At 40.7% G+C, this 15886-nt stretch overlaps 1 protein-coding gene across 1 annotated transcript in view; it reads right to left on the bottom strand.

Moving 5' to 3' along the window:
- man1a2 (mannosidase, alpha, class 1A, member 2) overlaps positions 1-15619 on the bottom strand; it is a 209227-nt gene extending 193608 nt beyond the window's left edge. The window contains exon 1 of the mRNA XM_033617549.2: positions 15155-15619. Coding sequence (XP_033473440.1) covers positions 15155-15468 — 314 coding nt within the window. The 5' untranslated portion in view covers positions 15469-15619. The remainder of the gene's footprint in view (positions 1-15154) is intronic.
- Positions 15620-15886: the final 267 nt, after the last annotated feature.

Genomic DNA, 15886 nt, shown 5'->3' with positions numbered 1-15886 from the left:
TTATTCATGATCACAATTTCTTTTTCCCACAATACGGATGTTTAAAATGCATGCTCAGCTCATAGAACTCTACTGCATATTAAATTCAAGCACTTCCTGAACAGCCAGTCTCCACTTCTGAAGAGCTGTTGGGCCGCAACATGCAATCACACAGGATTTAAGAGAGAACAAATCAAATGCAAAGAGTGTGCAAGACGTGTCTGCGCTGCAAAGCAACACAACTAACTTGTTAAACCACCTAAACAAAAAAAAAACAAAAAAACTTCAGTACGAGGAATGATTGAAGGCCGAGAATAATAACATCGCTAACTCTACCGTTACCGTTAATACCATTAATAGTTCTAAGGACACAATTTAGTCAATACTGTTTCATAGTTTCATACCACGTGTCATTAAAAGTTAAATGTATGCAGGCTTTTGTTTGTACTGAACACTCCCACAGGGGATTTGACTGACTTGTTCCTCCTGTTTTACTTAATGACAGCTAATGAGTGAAAACAGAAACTGTATTCCTTGAGTGAAAACCTAAACCGTAGCGCAGCCTCCGAGTAACGAAAGCACGGGTAAAAACTACGGTTCAAAGACCAGACACAAAGACAAGCACGCTATCTCCTTACTCTCTCACACACACATACATACACACACACACACACACACACACACACACACTGCTCTCCAGCCAATGTGAGAGGCTGCAGCTGTGTCCTACAGATATAACAACATTGTGATCACATGAAAAAGATGGAAACAAAACAAGAGAAAGAGAGACAGGAAATGAGACACACAGGGAACAAATCTGATAATGAAAAAAAAAGCAGCAGCAGTGTTAATGAGGAGATTATGCTTGATGGAAGTCCACTCCTCATTCTGCCGGCTGTTCACTCTAATACCAACTGTACTAGATGAAATCTCCTGACAACAGACAAATTAATTAGGATGAGACTTAGTGAAATTACCATGAACATGGATCTGAAAGATGAATTTATATTGATATCTCATTCTGCATACAGTGATATCTTTTCTGAAGCCAACAGAACACAGTTTAAATCGGCATAGTAATGAAGACTGGTAAAATTAGAAAAAAGCTTTAGGGTAACAGTGATTGTCTTTTTTTTATTCTTTTTATAATTTATCTGTATCAGAGGTTGCGAAAGATGTTCTTGTTGCACGGATCCCAAAAAGTGTGTCATAATCTGTTAGCGGTGGGGGAAAAATCAGTACAGCATAGACTGACATTCTGCATGCTGTATCAATACACGGATCCCAAATATATATATTTTTATTAGGTAAATTACTAATATTGCAAATACAAATTACATTTTTGGTAGTCTAGTAGAATAGTAATATCAATTGCTTTTTTTTTTTATCTTGATGTTGACAACTTTTTTCTTTGAGGAAAGATCTGCCCAAGAAAGGAAGGTAAAAACCACAATATTGCAAACTATGTTATTGCAATATTGATGATATGTAGTACCATGGTGATTCCCACCTCTAAAATATATATTATTACCCTATTTGTATGATAATAAGACATGTTTAATAGCATTTCATTTTCATGTATTCATTTTCATCTTTTAGTAAGTAATGTACAAAAGAAACTTCTATATATATTTCTAAGGGTGTAGTGTTCTTTGTTTAAATACTGAAGCACCCCCATGACTCACAAGTATACGTGCACTCGCACAGGTACGTTGTGGCTCATTTCGAAGGTCATGTTTACATACATAAGTTAACTATAACTATAAAATGAAAGGATGTTTTGCCTTTTTACAAAGAGATCATGCAATAACCGCCTTTGCATTTTTACACAACTAAACTACAGACAGCAGCGGCATTGTGCCGCCCCAGTCGGCCTGTAGTGTGACATATAACAGGTGCATCAGCTGCGCTTTCTAAACAACGACATCATAACAGGGCTATAATAATTATTTACTGTCCATGTTATACAGTGGCTGATCTTGTCCTCAACTCAGAGGGTAAGTAGCTCCTGGACTTCACCGTCTCCCCAACTTGCAGACATTTTTGGCTGCTGTTCTTCTTCGAGTTAGCTGCTAACTGCTATTAGCTGCTTTTTAAATTCCCCAGCAGTGGGTCACACATATAACATGTCATCAAAACGTCACAGGCATCTCATCCTGCCACTTGCCTCTTTTATACCGACATCGATTTGGCGCTGTTACTACCTCCACTGCCATCTTCAAGGCAAGATAACTCTGTCCCCCATTTAGTGATCGTACTTTTTATAAAGAAAGGCGAGGCAGAATAATAGCGTGACATTCCAGCCTTGAACAGGCAGTGTAAGAGGGGCTGCAGCCCAAGAAAAAATAATTTAATTCACTGTGATGCTCGCAGGCTACCACCAGCAGGTAAAGGCAGCTTTTGTTGTTGTTTTGCATTTAGTGGAAGAGCATTGTTGCGGTGCACTCTGGCAGCACTACAATGCTACAGAGGGAAAAGATGAATAGAGACTCCGTCCATGGACACTACAGACACTGAGCTGCCAAGATATTTTGAAATGGTAGATGGCGATACAGGCCACCAATGCAATGGCTAGAGCCAGCAAAACAGCAAGGTCATGCACATGAGATCAAATACAAGACTAGACAATAGCTAACTAATATGAACACACCAGCAACTGGACAGGGGTATGAATTACGTGAAGTTATAATGGATCATCTTCACTGCTCTAATCTTGCAAAATAATGGATGGCCTTCAGATTTTCTGTCACTATTCTGTCAAGTATTCGGTTATCACAACCTCTGCTCTGTATTTTGTTCTTGATGCTGTAAGTTTTAAACTCATTTATGTTTTAAAATTCCACTTCCCATGCAACAAGAGGATCAGTTTAGGAGGTCACATCTGAATACAGTCACGAAAATGAAACATTCCTTGTATAATTCAAAAGTTAACCCAAAAGAGTCTACCAAGTGAACATTTGTTGCCAGAATTTGAGTTATTGGAAATCAACACACTGGCTCCAAGTCAGAAACTACTGCAGTGAACACCACTTTTGAAAAATAAAGTAAAACCACATGAGAAAGAGAAAAGAAAAACTACCCCAAGCCGAATCCTTGCTGCAGCTGGAAATTCAGAGTACCCTGCCAGCCACTTGGGCAAGCAACCAAACATTATCTGAAGGGCACATACTCCTCTAAAACACTAGCTGGCAGGTAAAATAGCAAAAAGGACAATGGGTTTTATAATTTACCACCCCTGCTGGAACAATGTATTTGTGACATGGCCTGCACAATGTACTACAGAGAACTTCAAATGTGGGTACAAAAACAGTCCTTTTGCAGTTACATGCTGTTTAACATGATAAAGGTCAACATGACGTGTCAAAGCAGACGTTTGATGTTTTTAATCCATTTTTTGGAGGGGGAATAGAAGGTGCCTTTTGATTTTCAGAATGGAAAAGAAACCTGCAGCTGAACAGAGGAATTCTACCACTGCGGGTTAGACTTTTTAAAAGCAATCATGGTGATGGGACAAAGCTAAAATTGCAGTGATGTTATCCTTTAAAAGCTCCATTTTAGGCTCACAAAAATCCAATCCTAACCCTTGATACATTCAGCCCCGTAGCCTGGCTTTAGACGAGAAATTTCAAGCAGCTCAAAAGTGGTGATGGATGTGTGAAAAGCCTCTTTTATGCAGCAGGTGAGGTACATTCACACCTCCGTTTGCTCTGAACAGAGGCCGATGTAAAATAGCTATGCCTCTGTTGAATCTACAAACCAGTGTGGATGGTTTCATGAGCCCTCTACACTGACTGCATCGCCTTGGTATTCTTTCCAAGTTGAGTAACTTGACAGTGTGTGTACTTGTGTGTGATGGGGTGAGGTGCACGTACATGCTGGTGCGCCTTTATTAGCAGAAGGGGGTCTTACGCATAGAGAAATACACACACACACACCAGACACAAACACAGCCCAACCTAGATTTACTTTGCAGTTGACAGGCCAATGAAGCGTGAAGACACAGAAATGATATCTAAGATCACACTAAATATGATAAATAAGTACACTTTGATGTTGGCCCAGGCCTTAAATATGATCTGTGGAGCTTTGATGCTGATTTATGGCTGTATCAGAGCGCAAAGGCAAAGCCACGGCCGTGCAACACTAACAATAACTGGCAAGGCAATAAGTGTTGAAACCAGGTTACTCGCGGTCACAGCACTAAACTCCATTATGAGCGGGTTGCAGTGCGAAAAGGTTGTGCTTGTACATTTTCTTCCACCTTCGGCTGTGTTTGAACATAACCTGACTCACTTCTCATCAGAGCAACAAAAAAAAACATACAAGCAAACAACACCATAGTGCACCCACTCAAAACATGGGTCACCATGGGGGGATGCCACAGTAAAGACATTTTCTTACTGGTTAATAAACCCGTAACAAAATTGGTGTTACCAATTACACGTGACAGTCATCAAAGTATTCATTGATGATGCTCAATATCTGTTACTGCTAATGCTTTTAACTGGCAATTATTATTAAGTAGTCACAGGAGATGCAAAGCGTTTATCAGTGAGATTAGCATTACTGCTACTGTTAATCAAAACTGCATCTACAAAACAACGGTCACTTTCTGCATTTGTTGACAGGAGATAAGTTTGAAATATTGCTGGGAGCCACGGAGAAGTCAGAAGCAGCCACACTGAGCTGTGAGATGAAGAGCTGCAGGCGACAGGCCGCACACCTCCAGCTTCTTATGTAACCAACTCCTTTTCCCTCATTAACTTTTTCAGGCTCCCTATAGCTTGTTTGCAATCTGGTGACTTTTATGATGCACGAAATTCAGATGGAGGGCAGGAGGTGATAAATCTATACGCTGTGTGAACGGGAAATAGAGGAATGTGACTCTACATTAAAGGGTTGGATGAACACGCAGGCAGCAGGTATTGTCAGAAAATTGAAATTCATGTTGGACGTGATCCTTTAAAAATGGGGAAGAGTGATTTTTCCCACAGCTTAAATGGTTTACCCAGTGTGGACGTCACACGTCGTTACAAATTCCTCCAGACCTCCTGACATTACTGACATTACACAATGAGCCAAGGAAAGTGTACAAGACTCTAGTGGATGATCGACTGAAACAACTGAGTAAATGTGCTCGAGAGTAACTGTCTTTTAGAATTTGGCTCTCTACATGGAAGCACCGCTGTCAGGCTAACGTTACCAGCTAACATTAGCTAACTTCAGCTACTATTTTCTACCTACTCAGTCAACCGTTTCCAGAGGTCTGTTGAAATGTTAAAAATCCAGATCATGGCTAAAAAACAGAGAATTTGTCCCAGCACATTGTAACTGCAACAAACTCAAGGCGTGTTTAACACAACGCTTTAACGCTTACATTTGTAATTAGCTAACTTCGCTCCTCCAGACTGAGGGTGGAGATTTTTTTTATCCAAATCTGCTGCGGTTTCTCATGGGTATTTTTTAACTTCTCTAATTTATGCCATATTTTTTTTTTGGACTTAGAGTGGGCCTTGCTTTTTCCCAATTTAAGTTATAGGAACAGCCGTAAACAGCACAAATCATAGACATTTGCCATGTCCAACCGGGAGGAGACTTCGGGGCCACCCCAGGACACGCTGGAGGGATTACATCGCCCGGCTGGCCTGGGAACGCCTCAGGGTTCCCTCAGAAGAGCTGACGGAAGTGGCTGGGGAGAGGACTGTCTGGGCTTCTTTGCTGAGGCTGCTGCCCCCGCGACCCAGACCCGGATAAGCAGAGGACGAAGAGTACAAGTACCAAATCTTCAACCAAAGTCTTCACGGTTAATTCTCCTTACTCTTGTAATGTGGTAAATGAAATCTGACCCTTGCTGACATTTCTCTGTCCTGCTGCTGTTGTACAGAGCAAACACTTTCAATTTATAGCATCTGTTTTCAGACTAGTGATGTAATCGTGTAAACCCGAAAACCGTGTAACACCCTGTAACACCAACCACTGCAGCAAGCCTAGTCACCACAACCAAAAACTGAACCCATAATAAAGGTAGTATGGGTATGAAGCAGGTGTTGTATCATACCAGTTATTTTGCCACTAACATGGATGCACTGAAATTGCAGCAGCTCTAATGGTTTCCAGCAATAGTTCCATTTGTCTCATTCTCAGAAATGAGAGTCACTGACAGTAACTTCAAGTTGCCTACAAACGTGAAAGCTTTTATTTTAAAATCCTATTTTAGCTTCTTTTTGCGGCATCAAATGTCACACTGCTCAAATCCAGTTTTCTCAGTTTGGTCATCTAATAGCATGAGGTCTGGGCTTCCACAGAGTCTTTCCTTGCCGGCAGCTAAGAGTCGGTGTCAAGTGATGAGAAGGGTTAAGACACGTGGGTAAAGACAGAGGCTTTGGACACAACGATTGAAAGCTTCAGGTTACATGGGAATAGTCTTCACAAATTCTACTATCAGACATTTCACACACGAGTCTTCATCAGTATCTTTTTAGATATGACAGAGAGCAGAGTGGGGACTAATACATCTTGCATGAGCAATTCATACCCATGTGGATGCACAGACCAGTTCACTCAGCCACTTGAAGAGCCACTAGTAGATGATCTGATATTTACTGGACCATCGGGCCAAATATTCATTCAGAAAACAGGATACTGCAGCAGTGACTTGAGCTATTCCTAAAACTGCAAGAGGCTGTTTTTCCCCCTCAGTTGTGAAGATGATCCAAACAGAGTCGTGAAATTGGTCCTTCAGTGCTGTAGAAAATCCCTGGCCTACAAATCAAGTTGCCCAGCAGAGGAAAACTTCATTACCATGAAACTGCAAATTTCCCCATGCTTGTAAAAGAAAACACTCACACCATATACACATTGCTCAAGATTACGCAGCACTAACTGATGACTGATTCACTAAAAACCACAACTACACAGCCAAATTGTGATTAATTTTGGTGGCAGATGGCAAGCCTGTCGAACCCACTGAGCACTTTGGCAAGAACCCAGCATGAATGCTCATGTTGTAATTTCCAAACCTGGGCAGAATAACACAATTCAGATGTCTTCATTTGACTGCTTTGAGTCTGAATGGACAAGTCACTGTCATCAGAGAATACACCAAACAGTGCTTCATATAGGATTTTGATTTTCAGGCCAACTGCAATGTAAGGCTGGGAGATATGTTTGGAAATGATATTGTGTTATTAATAAAAATGTCTTCCAACATAGTTGCATCACATTACAGCAAATGTGGGGCTACAACTAACAAATTATCTTTATCAATCATATGAAGCCATCTTTCAGCCCAACTACATATGCATTTCTAAAAGCAATAAATAAGATGTTTCTGAAAGGGGCTAAACATCAAGGTAGATGAGCTATCTCCATTTACAGTGTTAAACAACAGCAACAATGCTGACAGAGCTAACTGTGTAAACCACTAAGACTACAGTCAGAGTGTGTATTTTCTGCGCTCGACACCAGCAAATGGCATTAATGTGTTTTCATCTTTCAAAGAGGGAAAAAGGAAGACTGTTTTAATGCTAGTTAGCCAGTTAACACATTAACAATACAATCAAATGTTGAAAGAACAGCGCATATTTACCATGCGGTGGTGAACAATAACATAAACCACTACAAAATGTTTCTGCTAAAGAGCTCAATGGCTGAGGAAAAATAATCCTACCTTATGTGACAAGTTTGTTTTCCTTCTCCTTCCGTCTTGACTATAGTTATTTGTTTACTTTCCTCACTTTGCTACACCAGTGCCGAGGCCTCTTAAACATGCTAAATCTGCCAAATTTAAAGCCGATGGGGGCCGATGAGGGGCAGTGGTGCAAGACATACCACACCGACTAGGACAACAGACGCTAACCTAACATTGTTCATCTGGTCACACAATAATCTGTGCAGTCTGAGCAACTAGCAGTACAGATATTTGACTTCACGCAGTCATTCTTAACAGAAATCAACAACTTTTCAACTCCTTCCCCCCTGGGTTTCCAAGTGGGACTATTCTTGGCGCTGTCGCAAAGAAAACGGATCACTTTCCAATTTCCTCAGAGCCTTGCAACTACCAACAACACAGGACACACTGAATTTTGTTTTCCATAGTTATGTTGGTTGGTCCAGCGTTAGTCACTTCCTTACTTGGGATAGTAACTATCAAACTACTATCAAATAAACATTTGATAAGTTAAAGCAAAAAACATCTATTTTCTCTTTACTATGCACTGGCCTTGGTTATTCATTACCTGTTAGTCTGGGGGCATTAATTAATTATTTGGGTTCTGTGAAACAAACTGCTTCTCTCAATATTCAGTCCGCACTGATGTCCAAATAATAAAAAGGATTTTTTTCTACCTTCCTCATTGCTACTGTACTCAATGCCTATGGCTATTCTGTTGCTGAAATGTCACTGCCTCTGTCAACATGTCAACTTGTCGCCCTCTCCAATGAAGAGTACTGCTCCTAGCTACTCCTTTATTGTTCGAGTCAGACCACAACAAAACCGAGGTAGAATCATTAACGGCCTCATGGTACGTTGAGCTGGAGAGAGCACTGCACCCAAGTGATTTCTGGCACTCCGGACAGCCATCCAAAGGTGTTTCATTTCAGTTCACCTTGCAAATTGTCGACTAGAAAAGGATCCTGGCCCTCCATCCTTGTGATAATCATATGCAGCCAAGGTACAAGTCCCTCTACACACATTCATTATACACAAAGTAGAAATGCAAACCATTTCCTTGAACGCTGCACTAATCTGATTCCACAAATGGTCACGATTGTTCTGTGCATTCTCCATCACATCAGAAAGACAAAAAAAAATAAAAATAATCATAAAGTTCTTGCAACATATGGAGCAAAAACGCAGCAGTAGATTAATATGCATAAAGTTTCAAATCAAGAAACTGCAAACACTGAAGTATTGCAATCAGGTGACACGTATTGATCTCACTGTTTGCCGCCCACCCATTGTGGTATGATAGTTTCTGCTTGGTTTAATGAGGTTTTGAGATCCCTCACGCTGAGACTTCTGTTGCCATCCCAAAACAAGGACTCAGACAATACAGGGCGAGCCAGTAGTGATAATCTCTGCACAGAAGATCACTTTCCAGCACGCATCCTGACTGTACTCCCCTTGTACCTCCTGCTGTGCAGAAATATTCAGTTGGCAGTCATACTCAAGTAGAAATTTGTTCTCAGTGAGGATGGTTGGCATGAAGGTCTGAGGATTATCCCGAGTAAATGGAGTTTACACAAATGGAACAACCGAACAGCATCAACCTTTGTTGTACGAGATTGGCAACCTCAGCAGTGAACATCACAAAACCTCCCCAAAGATACAGATGCTACTGTAGTGGGAAAATTCGTTTTGCAAGTTGACTGAGCTGATATTTTGCTTAAAGGTTGCATTTTATTGACTCAAATTTTGAATGTTTTTCTGGAAATTATGTTTGAAATGAAGGGAATATTTTGATATTCAAGGACTAGACATTTATATATTCACAAAAGCAGAGTTCAAGTATCTTAAGTATCTAGTTAACTTAGAAGAGTGTTGTATAATTGTAGTATTAATGTTAAAAGGTAAGTTTCTTCCATTGCTTTCAAGAGTGTCTGTCAAAGTTTGTCAGCTCCAGTCCAGTAAGACCTGTTTAACCCACAACTCATTTGCTAGCTCGTTACATAACCTCCAAAGAGGAAAGATTTTCCAATAAGCATCTCCAGAGATCTTTACCACAGATAAGGACAAATGTCGTATGTCAAGCAGCCATGAAAACAATGTCACAGAGAGACAGATTTGTACAGAAGGTTGTAAACTTGAGTGAGTTTGACAGGAGAGGGGGCGAGTATGTGACTGAAAAACAGAATGATTGAATGCCTAGCTCAGCTGTAAATCAAAAAAATGGTCCGTAGCCATTTTATCTTAAAAGTTAACTGCATTAATTGATGAATTAATTAACATGAAGGCACCTTACAGTCTCCTGCCTGTATAACAATAACAAAATGAGGGGACAGCGGCGTGCTCTGCTGTTATTTTAACGTCTCCAGCAATGGCAAGCAGCCTCTCCGCTGCACACTGGATCCAGGAAAAGCTTAAGTTGATTCATACTGAAGTGTGCATTGGTCAGCCAGTGTCGTTCATTCATCTCTGGGTGATGGCGTAAAAAGTATTCAAAATATACCTCACATTTGCCTTGCAAATGTAATTATTTAAACATTAAATTAAAACAAGCTTGCAACCAGAGATGTATTGTGATGTAAGTTAAATATAGCATGTCCGCACTGTAGACTGTCTGGCGCTGCACTGCCCTAACGGTTGAGCTCCACCTCTTTCATTCAATCAACATCACGTTATTAACAGACATTTAGATAATCAATCGTTGACATTTGTGAATCGATGCCACATCGTCCACGTCTGCATCACGATACATCTAAGAATCAATTATTTCCCTTAACCCCACCAGCCAACTGCCCGGCTCCCACTACAACACAGTAACTGCGGTATTGTATTATAATGTTATGTCTACTTTCTTGTACATAATTACTTATTCAAATATATGTTAAATACTTTCAATCCAATGTCTGCATATTCTTGAGAATTAAAAGTTTATTGCTCTTTGAAAGGATGTACTTTCATTATTATACTGTCATATTATCATTACATCAGTGGCATAAATGGTCTCAAAATTACAATAATATTATTTATCACAATTATATCTAGGACAATATATCACTCATCAAAAGTAGTTACTGCGACAAGCCTAAGAAATTAAGGAATCTAAGGACTTAGGACATGGCATGACTCTGCCTGAGCTATGGGTCCTTGTGCTGCTCATGTTAAGGACACAACACTAAACTTTGTCTCAGCAAGAGTAAACAGCAAAGCAAACGCAACTAGTTCACAAACAGACACAATAATAAAAAAGACACAAATGGAAATAAAGTACTGTACTGCAGAAGAGTGCGAGCCAGAATGTGTGCAATGCCATTTAACCATATTCTCAGGCGTTTTGGATTGCTGTCAATATCTGAAGAATTAACTAAAATAGATGGATTACCTCATGGCAAATAGAATAATAACCTTTGCTCTCTCAAAGCTTTCATAAGACTATTAACAGGATGAACCTGTGAACAGAGAACTGGTTCTGTGGGGTTTTTTGTGGCCAAATAAAGTAAAGGTGAAATTATTACGAGCCTGTCTGAGCTCCTGAGGGTCTCTTTAAATGCTAGCGCGCCTCATTTTCCGGGGGCCGTTTGAACCCTGGTCCTCTGGAGCTCACAATGATGACTTTAAGAACAGCTGAGGCAGCCGTACCAAAGAGCAAATTGAACACATTTCCATAAGCCGCTATAAGCAGTGAGAAAAAATAAAAACATATCGCATCACATGAATGCTTATGTAAGGTTAAATGCACAGGGAGCATTTGGAGACTGAATTTGCATAAAACTAATTTAAAGAGATCTCAATGGTATTATTCTTGTTCCTCAAACCCTTAAATTGTCATCCCGGGGACAGCTCAGTGGCTTCTGCTTTTATCTCACTTTAACAAGCCACTTTGGACCACAGCTCTGAAATTCAATCGATATGTGCAGAGATGTTTGTCGTGTGTGGTTGCATTCTTAATATCTGAACTCAATGACCATACTAATGAATTTACAAAATTATGCCATTTTAATAAAGCCATATCAATTTATTTTGAAGGCTAAATTTCACCTTGTTGACTGCCATCAGCCTATCGGCAAATAGGTTGGCGTAAGGTGGTTTTTCTGTTGTGTCACATCAATTTTGCGCAGGCTAAAAAGGAGGGCTCAGGACTGACGATGGCTTGGGGTACCAGGGTCATCAAAAACGTGACTGGAACAATCAAAGCTCTTCCCCGGGATGCTGTCGGGGCGCGAGACTAGGGCTGCAGTCAACCAAAGAAAATCTTGGTCGCCTCTTTAACCAATCGATTGGCCAATGGGGGAAAAAAATCTGCATGTTATCTCTAGATGAACTAAATCACCACAGTGCAATGCCCACCAATGAATGTCTACCAAAGCACTTTTTTCCTGTCACAGGGCTCGACATTAACGCCTGCCCAGGGCAAGTAAACTCTATACATTTAAACGGAATGTCTCTAATGAAGAATAAATGTGATCTCTACTGTAATATTATCCAAAAATAACCTGCATACTGTGATGCTTTTGCACCTGAGCTGCGAGTGCACGTCGGTCTCACCATTAAACATTGAACAGGACTGATGAGAAAAATCTGAAAAGCTGGACACTATAGAAGTTAACTCTGGGGTTGACCATGTCATATACAACATAACGATACTAATATTGAATATCTCTGTAGCGCTGCATCTGAGAGAGAGACTTATCATTTTTAGCCCAGAGGCTAACGTCAGCCATCCTGCCGCTCCAACGTGGGCTCAAGTGTGACTGTAGTCCTTTCAGAAGATTTATAATCCAGGCTTGAACTGCAGTCACTTTTTGGAGACTCCAACACTGAATGTCTTCTGCCATTATTTATCCATTTTCTGATTTAAAATAAATTATAATAATAAATAATAATAATATAATAATAAATTAAGAACTGAAACATGTTCAACTTTGGGTGAAACGCTGCCCTCTTCACTGTCACCAGCCACCCAGTCACAGTAGAGAAGGTGTGGGACAAACACAGCAAAGACCAATAGTCACAGAGGACAAATACAAGTAAGACAAGAGCATTCTGACCAACCAATCAACCAACCGACCAGAAGGTGACAGCCCTTCCTACACTGTGAGCAACAAATCCATCCATCCAACATTGGCGGAAGGAGAGCTAGTTAGCATTAGCTGTTAGCAGCGAGTGTCTGGAACTAACAGCTAGTGGAGGTTGCGCTGAGTTACATTATGATGTATTTGAGCTAAAGCTAAAAGTGAGTATTGAGCAAAGGTAAATTATTACAATATGACATGTTCATATATAATCTTGTAAAATTTAGTTTTTGGTGAGAAAAAAGAATTTTGTTCATGTTTTACAGCAAAATAAAACACACATTAAAGAGGATATTATGGTGTCTATATATATCATAATATTATGGGGTTTTAAAGTTGTTTTTAATGTGAAAGGTTATACTGAAGGTTTGTTTTTTTGGTGTAATGAAGACCTGAGTCACATCACAGTTCAGTTATATTTTTATAATAAAGTTATCTTTGTTTCCCTGGCATAAAAAGAGGAATATACCTATCAACAAAAACAAAGTAAATGACAACAACAAAAAAACATCAGTATCGATATAGGTCATCAGTCAAACTGTCATTTTGTACAGCAATATTGACCCAATATTTCACAATCTATGCATCCCTAGAGGGGTTTACTCAAAACAGAGAGGGATCGTGTGACAAATTTCAGCATCAAACACCAAGTCCCTTCTCATCCCTGCTATAAACTGCCACCTCTGGAGAAACATGAACATCTCCAAGCCTCCCACCTTTACGCTTCAAAGAAACCCTTGTGGTTCCGACTATGACTCACAGCACCACTTGAGCCCAATACTGTCTGCTCCTTCCGAGTCCCTGGACTAAAATAATTATGTTATTTCAAGCAGGCAGAATCCCAAGCTCTAGAAGGCTTTCAGGATGGAAAAATGGCGGCACCACAGGGGACGAGGAGGTAACACTCAGTGGTACCCACTGTGAAACTGAGAAATTGCTTTTAACACCTTGCCCAGCACTCAGTAAAACTAATGACCTCCTACACCAGCATGGAGCAGATCGTTCCAATAAAATTACACTTTCCACCTACTGTTTGGCATTTTGTGCATTTTATTTAAGTAGTTTTTCATCACAAAATAATACACATACATTCCAGTGCAGTGTAATTCATATATGCATGAGTCCTGCCAATCAAATGACACTGCATATGTAATTAGACAGAAAAAAACTATACTGTTATTTCAATTCTTCAGTGTGTAGGTAGTGCTCTGTTCTGAACACCCACAGAGCCTGACATTCAGTTAATCATAAAATGCCAAAAACTGCTAAATGTTAAAGATATACTATGCAAGAATTTCCTTAAAAAACAATGTATGCACTTATACAAACGTAATCACTTAGTGTGTGGCAGTGTATGTGTTTACAAAGACTCTGCGCACTGCCTGTATTTTCTTAGTTTCTGTGCTTGGGACATTTATAGGTGCGTAACCCTAGTGCTCAGGTGAGGTGAGGACCGTAAGCAGCAGGCAACCAAGAGACACAGCACCGAAAACAACGGAAATATAGTGAGGCCAAACACCAACTGGCAAGCGGATTCACAAGCTGTAACTGACAATCATGCAAAGTATACCTTTAAATATTAATTAGTTCAACCTGACAGTCAAGAAACAACAATTAAATCAAAAATACTCTTCATGAGTCCCAAACATGAAGTAACCATTTTGTTAGATCATCCCAAAAATTAAAGCTATGTGGCTTTTACATTACAAAACAGCCCCAAGAGCTAATTTACTGGCTTACAGTGAGTAATTAAAAATTCATTGAAATGTAAATATGATAAAATCCCACTTTAAAGTAACTTCAGTCAGTTGAGAATAACATTTGGTAGCAGGGGCATAAAACGTGTCCAGCACAGAGGATTCCAAACAGCACAAGACACTTAGAGTAGCCAAATATGAATTTGATTTAGGAAGGAGGGGAAAGAGCCTCAGAGCGACAGCTGGCAACCAGCCAAAGAGGCTGGGCAAACCGAACGACAAATGTAAAAGCTGCAGCCAAAATCATACCAGCGTTTGGCTCGTGGCGGGCAGTAATTTCCGAGCCTGTTTAAGCAGTTACTAAAGCTTTTCAAACAGTCTGTGTGTTCTAGCTCATCAAGTTCAACCACGTCTGCCCGTGGGACAATACCAGAATACTGCAGCCAAGGTGATAAAAAATTCTGTTGTACAAGAACTTAAAGAATTACACAAAGGCTGAGAGTATTATGAGCAACTGCAGCTGCACAAAGGGATAAAAAAAGGAGGAAGGAACACCTGTACTGACGTGTATCTAAACATTCAGGAGAGTGTAGATCACTTTACAAACTCTGCAACACCCCTAGGTGTCACAACAGACTGCTAAGGAAGTGATGAGTGTTAGTACACCTGCTACACCAGATGTGACAGGGTAGTTTGTGTCACACGTCTGATATAAAAAAAAAACAAAAAAACTTGGTCCTCACCTGTGTCTGTGCTCATCATGTCCTCCCTGTCCATGTATGACCACCTGTCCAGAGGCATGCTTCCCCTCTTTGGGTGAGTCAATATGAGGGATGAGCACATCCTCCAAGCCCAGGTCAAAGCGCTTGTGCTTGGAATTGTCCGGGAGGAAGAAGAAGGCCCCGAAGCATAAAGTGATGAAGGCACTGAGAATGAGGAGGAGGATGAACTTCTCAGAGAGCCTCAACGTAGCCCTGTGGTGCGGGAAAGAGGAGGCGCCCGGCGACAGAGTGGGTATCCTGCGGCCTGACAGCGGCAGCAGAGCCGGCGTCGTCATGTTTTGACTGTTGACTTGAACGTAGCTCGGGGAGGGGTTAGGGGGAGGGCAGGGTGTGGGGTGGGTTCACAGGTGCCACAGGTGTTGTTGTAGCAGCATGCACAAGCTGGTTGACTTTATTATCTCATCCCTGAAGTGATAAGTCCAGAAACCGAAATGGGCCGAGGTCCCTCAGTGAAGGAGTGACTGGTCAGCAGGAAAACGGTCATGACGATTCTGGGAAAAAAAGCAGGCAAAGAGTTAGTGGACAGTGGTAGAAACCCAACCACAGCATAGTTACCAAAGACTTGCCACCATTTTAAATAAAAACAGATCTTTTCCTCCCTTCATTTTAACCACGCTGCCTCGACACAGTCAGGATTCTGTGAGAGCTCACACCCTTCATATGCTTTCCTTTAGTTGTCATCTCTTCACCTCA

This window comes from Epinephelus lanceolatus, chromosome 14, assembly GCF_041903045.1.
Source record: "Epinephelus lanceolatus isolate andai-2023 chromosome 14, ASM4190304v1, whole genome shotgun sequence".
Lineage (NCBI taxonomy): Eukaryota > Metazoa > Chordata > Actinopteri > Perciformes > Serranidae > Epinephelus > Epinephelus lanceolatus.
The sequence above is the reverse complement of the archived record's forward strand: the minus strand, read 5'-3'. Positions and strand labels throughout refer to the sequence as shown.